This window comes from Sesamum indicum, linkage group LG10 (genome assembly GCF_000512975.1).
Source record: "Sesamum indicum cultivar Zhongzhi No. 13 linkage group LG10, S_indicum_v1.0, whole genome shotgun sequence".
Lineage (NCBI taxonomy): Eukaryota > Viridiplantae > Streptophyta > Magnoliopsida > Lamiales > Pedaliaceae > Sesamum > Sesamum indicum.
In genome coordinates this window covers 495,424-502,635 of record NC_026154.1, presented here as the reverse complement: position 1 = coordinate 502,635, position 7,212 = coordinate 495,424, and the positions used below count along the sequence as shown (strand labels likewise).

Genomic DNA, 7,212 nt, shown 5'->3' with positions numbered 1-7,212 from the left:
GAAGCTACAGTTATAGTTATTCTATGAAAACTTCCACCTTATTCCCAAATTATCCATTCTTTTTTACCTGCATTCTGTACAGGTGAAAATTGTAAACCATGCAAAAGACAAGTAACTAACCGAAGCGAGAACTAAAATCGTGAAGAAATTCAAATGTTGGGCATGCAACAGAAACCACCGCTTGATTTGATTGAGACGAGCTGATATAAACCCATCATCGTCTGAGGAAGCATCTAGTTCCATGGTATCCACTGTACCGCCTGACAGGCGAGCTGCATAAAGAATATATGCAAGGTCCTCAACATGTTAAAAACAGGCCATGTGACTGAATGTTAACTGATAACATGGATCTAACCAGAATTAGGATACATCAATCAATAAAAATTATAACATCAACTTTGATGTTCAGAGGCTGATAATGAATAGAGACTCCAAAGTCTAAACAACCAAGATATAGAAAGCAAACCTACATTTTCAATTTAATGGAAAATGAATGCTACTTTTTACGAAGTGAGAGGAATACACTTTCGTCCCATAAGATTGAAATGTTTCTTTTTATTCTAAAAATGTTGTCTTTCGGATTTCTATAACTTAAGTAAAAAATCACCAATATAAAGAACCGGAAAAGCAAAAAAAAAAGAAATATGAAGCTCATACCTGCCCTTGAAATGAAGTAGGGGGGCAGTTCACCAAGTGCAGTTCCAAGGCCCCATAGAATTGCCTCTAACTGGACCTGGGGCAATATGCTACTAAGGGGAACCCGTTCACCATGTGATGTTTGAAACAATGGCAGTCCAAAGTCAGCGCAATCCTTTCCAAGCCATGACGGACCTCTTTTCAATTGTATTGTATCATATGGAGCAGTTTTGATGTCTGCTCGACCACATTGTATTGCTTTTATAGTGAACAAGGCAATATGGGGTCCCAGATAGAGAACAAAAGTATGCAATCCAGATCCTAAATGAAAGTATGACAATAGAACGTGTTCAGAAAGTCACAATGGAAATGCTGTCTGGAGAAGAACATATACATTCCAGAAATTCAGAGTGCTAATGAATATGTATTCTGATGCAGGTTCAAAGAACTTAAAATGACACATTAATTTCAATAGCCGAAACAGAAGATATTTTAACAGTAATAGGATTTTAAAGTCATGTAGGAGCCACTTCAGTCATTTGACTGTTAGCATGAACTAATACTCCTGTAGAAGCAAAATTACACGGTAAAGATTAAGCTCACCAAGGAACACATTCACCTTGATAACAAGCTTAGATTTTCTAATCATCCACAAAGGATCGCCCCCAAGATTATTCTATTCATTATCGTCAAGAACATTAGGAATTAGAATGTACATGCTCATTTAAAGTCTTGGCTTACCAAGTCCAATGGAAGATGCAACACCAAGAGCCACCCACCACAATGCAAATTGGATATATTGTTGAACTTCCTCAACATGCTGCATTGCGAATTAAAGATGCATGGAATAAGCAAAATGACCTAAAATGTGTCGATCATTAACCATAAAAAGCAGAAAAGGGCTTTTGGGTTGAAAACAGGGCAACAACAACCAAATTTTTTTATGAGAGAATCATTCTCTGTGTATGTTCAAAAATAAAGCAGTGGAAACCTGAATTGATCACCAAGACAGTAACACAAGAAAAACAGTTGTAGAATCATTATAACCCATGTTCATCCGTCCAACAATTTGGGCAGATTTAGGGGAACCAAATTAATTATTTTTGATTACCTTCTCGTGAGGACCATCGACAGTCACAAGTAGTACGCCACAGATCACGACAATAGTACTCAACAACATCAACCAACCGCCATGTGACAAAAGATAGGCTGCTGATTGTCGGAGATACAGTCTAACAGCCAGACAGAAAAGCTTTAGTGTCTTGAGAGGCTGTGAGGTCAGAGTCAACTTTTCTAATTCTTGTTGATGCCTTATTTGAAGTCCTGCAAAAGCAGACAGCAGTCAGTTCCAAAGAACATACTTGGATTCCTGAATGGAAACTAGGAATATCTTAACAAGTCATGTTGCAAGGGTGCACTCAGCAAAATTTCAGTTACAAAATTAATCAATTTATTCAAAATTCTGTTGGGCCTGCTGCTGGACAGTTACTGCAAAATTTACGTCTGTAAACCACATGGTCTTCCAGGATTTCTTTGTCTTTGGAATTACGGCTCATACAAGTAAGCTCAAACTCCAGCATACACCACGATGTTGCAATTGCTCACTATTTCTCATTGATCAACTTACCCGTGATCTTAAATTTTTAATGCTGCTAAATCAATTTGTTGGTCCTAGTTTGGACATACAAAACTACTCTTTTGCGCTTTGAAGACATAAATAGAACTCAAGTTCATCCTGGAGGGTTTACTTGTGAAACCAAACAAATGTGCTTTTCAATTTTTACTTCAAATCTAAAGTATAAACAAACTTGGAAGCCTTGAGTTTCCTGGCAAGAAAATACAGCCAAATATATATATATATATATGCATTCTTCACTTAACCTAATACGAGAAGATAAGGACGCCTAATGAATCTTTTTAAACTTTATGAATTCAAGTTGAAATCAATCAAATTGTTCTTGCTTCCTTTGCTGTGGTGTAAGTATTGAACTAGGCGCCATACTTTTGTTTCTGTTCTGTAAAAGCTATGCAATGCAGCAGCCACAACAGAATCATCTGCCAAGCATTGATTACGAAAGATTGAGCAGCAAGTGTTGCTACATTAAGTGAACCAGTTCCAGTAGTTAGCCCTCCCACAGTTTCAACATTTCAACAATTCAACAGAATTATTCCAATGGTCCAGCAACTTAAGATTCACAATACCAGAGTCTCCACAACAGCTTCCCACGTACATGAAAAAACTCTAATACATGTATCACATATGAGCTCATTCAACATCCAAATAGCACCGACCTAAAACATTATCAGTTCTTCAAATGTCCAAATCAAGACACGAATCACTAAAACCTCACTTCCCACGTCACAATGCGTGCGCACCATCATTAGCCACCAATTGCATGTGGCAAGATAAAATCGATTATTACCCCACGTGGATCAATGAAATCGATTGACGAGTAATTAGCAGATTATATTTGCAACACTCAATTATCTTCTTAAGTAATCATCAATTAAGCCTTGCTGATCACCATATCATGTAGCATTAACGCAACACACATATGTGCATGTACATGCAGATTACGGTGAGTGTGGTAAACCCCCATCAAAGTAACTAATAGAAACTAGCAATTTGAATAGCCAATCAAAAAACACAAGATGCAAACTAAACAGGCAGGAAAGAAAGAAAAAGAAAAAGAAGAAGAAGAAACCGCAACAAGCGAACACTTTTCCAGGCTCTCCATCCACAAAACTCTAATTCACAATCAATTCCAGAACAAAACAGCAAAAACTACCACATAAATCATCACAATAACAACAAGCAACTTAAATTTCATATTCATATTAAATTCCCAACACCCAAAGCGAAAAAAGACCAACTTTTATTATTTTCCCCTATTCATAAACAGACCATCTTCGGAAACAAAATTAAATACCAAAAAGATCCACAAAGAATAGAACAACTTGCCCGAGATCGACATGGCTCTATCCCGGGAAATTATTTTCCGTTTTGATTTTGTCGTGGAACCCATTCACCTATATTCTTTCATATGCCACCCCAAAAGGAAACTCACTTTTTAGGGGTTGAATTGTTTTCACATACACGTGCGTAGGATCCAAGAGTGTTGAATTACAGAGAAAGAACAAAAAGGGCGGGGGCGGGTGTCAATCTTGATTCCAAGTAAATCAAAACAACAAAAGATAGGATATTTGTTTAGAGAGAGGCGAACGAATGTTTGCAAGCAAAAGCAAAACCACCAAATTTTGTTGTCGTGCTCGTGCGTGAGAAAGATCCACTGCTTGAGCTTTTCTCTCTCTCTCTCTCTCTCCCTCTCTCCTGTTTCCCACACACAACACGGAATCCCCTGCCCTCTCTATATTTTATTTTATTTGTATATTATTATATCAGGACAAAAAGTGTAGAAAACAAAATTAATATATTACTCGCGTGCGATCGCTCCATCTGATTTGTAAATCTCGTTATGCATTTATTAAATAATAAATAAAAATTAAAATTAGCAAAAGGCGAAGAGAGTCCTCCAAAGTCCAAACTCAGCTTTCCTCAACCTAAAAACTGCTATATTACACTATTATTTCATATCTTTTAATCATCATTATTTCTACTATTTAAATTCCCAAATTTTGGACACTAAATTATTTTTTCTAAAAAAATAGTAAAATCAAAGAATTATAACTAATTTAAGATGTATAATCACTAATTGTTAGGTACTTATAAATAATAATTTTAATATTTTTAGAAAGGTATATTTGATTGATTGATTGAAGACACATAATGAAATTAGAAAGTAGTAGTAGGAGGAGGAGGCTAAATATGTAAATTGGGCTCAAATAATCAAATTCAATGCCATGGAACATTTAAATAGTTTTGATTGGGTATATTTCACAGTGCTGATTTTTTTTGGGGCAAAAAATAAAAAAAGAAAGAATTAGAGGAGGCAGGCAAGATTTTTGGACTTTTGATCTACAAAGCCTTAGCCCAAAACTAAAAGGGAAGAGATCTTGGTCCGAGTGCTGATGGCCCAATATCCATCAATCCCATGTACCAATATGTGTGTGTCTGCCTGTGCATGTCACTTCTGCTAATAAAATTTGTATCACAGTTATTTTCAATTTGGTATCCGAAAATATTCCATATAACGAAAAGTTTAATTGCTTATAACTCTCAATCCATCTTTTTTTTAGTAAAACGTATTTTCAGGATAATATTGTAAGGCTCATATGAAACTCGAATAAATAAGATTGCACCTATTAAATTGCAAGTCATCATAAATCTATAGCAGTTGATACGGTTACGACGTACTACTAGGTTTTCTAGGCTAATTTTTTTGTAGAAAATATTAAATTTGACGGGCTCATATTATTTGGGCTTTTATGTAGGGGCCTCCGATACGCAGAAGCCTGTTGTATTTTATGATTTTCTTTTAAATATTTTATTTTTTTCGCAATTCATTTTCAAGTATAGTATTCATCCAAATCTGAATGCAAGTTTGAATGTAAATTCAACATAATTGATGCTCAACTTTTTTAAAATTCAAATGTCACTATCTTTGGACCATTTTGTTAAATGGTTTCAGATTTCAGTGATGAATGGGGACGAAATTCTGGTTCGAATATTGGGCAGTCTATATTTACTTTGGGTTGACCCAAAATCCACAACTACTTCTTTTCTGTATTTTTGTGAGAATTATTGAAAATCCACCTTCTTATTTCTTTAATTGGGTGGTTGGATGATGAGAGTCACGCTTTCAATTATATTATCTGAAAAAAACACGTTTGCTGGTAAACGCTTTTGTTCTAATAATTAAAAGATTGTAAGTTGGAGTGCTATAAATATATCCAAATATACAATTTCATAGTAGTTTCATATATATTTTTTATTTAATTTGAATTACCAATATATTAAATCAATTTTAAATTTAAAATGTATTAAATGATGCAGTGCATCGCATGCTATTTTTTTTTTTAAAAAAAGTAAACGTTTTTGCGATCTTTTGTAGTCGATTGTTGATCGGAATGACGGGAACGATACATCATAATGTGTATAGAAAACTGAAGGTTGTTCAACAATTAAATGTCAATGATTAATACTTCGGTAGAATTGTTTTTAATTCCCATGAGCTTATACAAGTTAAAATGATGGAGGACTTTATAGGTGTGAATGCAATTTTATTTATTTATTTATTTTTTGGCCTTGAATATTTTTGAAAAAGACATTTAATTTGGGAGCCTAAAAAGAATTAGATTGTTAGGTTAGTTAGATGGCCCATAACAAAAACTTTTCGATACTTAAGTCAATTTGAGGTTGAAAAGAAATATTTAATGTTGATATGAAAGTAATAAATGAAGTGGTTATAGGGCCAAATGTTGGACCATATGGTGTGATCTTCAGCTATGAAGTGTAAAACGATTGACAGCCAACTCAAGAGTTGGGTCGTTCGGTCGAGTACTACTCGACCCGTATATATAAAAAAAAGACATGAATCTCCCTTCTATATAAGTAAAATGCTTTAAGGAGAGAGGTTATTTTAGTCTTTTCAACGCAAAATGTTGATACATCTCCATCAAATGATAAATTGGTAAATAGTCTTCTCCAAGTAAGGAATATATGACTTAAAAAACAACAAATAGTGTAAATGATGCTACGTCACTATAACATAACACAAAGTACAAAAAAAATTATTTTTTTAAGATTAATTTTTATATTTATATATTATTTTTTGGTCCACTAACATCATCTTTTTTCCACCCCATTGGGCTCTCTTTTATAACCCTTTTCCTAATTGTCCTCATAATTAATTCCTTTTTCTAATCCAACTTTTTAATTTTTTTAATTATGTTCTTTTCATTGCCTGCAAGAAAAGTATAGAACTCATCATTTTTGTTGGAGATGTGAAAACTTTTGAGCAATGATAATTAGGTAATTTAGGGATGTTGTGTTCAATTATTTGTGGACTGCAAAGTTTCACGTGGGAAATAAAAAATTAATTTAGAGGATAAGGGCACGTTCTCCATGTTGATTTGCCCATCTCCATATCCCCATCCAATCCCAAATAATTAATTGCCCAACCAAAACAATTCAATATTTAACTAATGAGTCCTATAGAGTTGTCCTGCAATTTTATTTTATTTTTCACTCTTCTCTTTTTAAATAATAATATGTTTGTTATTATATCATTCAATAACTTCAAACTCAGATACCAAACTAAATCTTCTTGGCAGAATTTTCCTCAAATTCATGTACTTCTAAAACATTATTGTACGTAGATGGCGCTGGGAAGCAAATATTGGATGGTGAATGTTGTCGGCACTCTAAGGATTGTTCCAAGTTACTCCACTCAATAACTTTTATCGTACAATGACAAAAATGCCCCAGTTCCATCAAATCTATTTAATTTTTGGATAAATTATAATCGGATTCTTTTAAATTTTGACTTAATTACAAATATCTCTTCATTATTTGAAAAATTATAAATATCCTAACCACTACCCGCTATTTTTAAGTTTGCTATTCGTAAAATATTTTATGCCCAAGTGAAATAGAATTTGAGTACAAGAAAAAAG

At 33.9% G+C, this 7,212-nt stretch overlaps 1 protein-coding gene across 1 annotated transcript in view; it reads right to left on the bottom strand.

The window, feature by feature from the left end:
- Window positions 1-4,015, bottom strand: part of LOC105171356 (vacuole membrane protein KMS1) — a 4,974-nt gene extending 959 nt beyond the window's left edge. The window contains exons 1-5 of the mRNA XM_011092434.2: window positions 3,599-4,015; window positions 1,748-1,959; window positions 1,378-1,456; window positions 658-957; window positions 121-272 (exon numbers count right to left, since the gene is read on the bottom strand). Coding sequence (XP_011090736.1) covers window positions 121-272; window positions 658-957; window positions 1,378-1,456; window positions 1,748-1,959; window positions 3,599-3,662 — 807 coding nt within the window. The 5' untranslated portion in view covers window positions 3,663-4,015. The remainder of the gene's footprint in view (window positions 1-120; window positions 273-657; window positions 958-1,377; window positions 1,457-1,747; window positions 1,960-3,598) is intronic.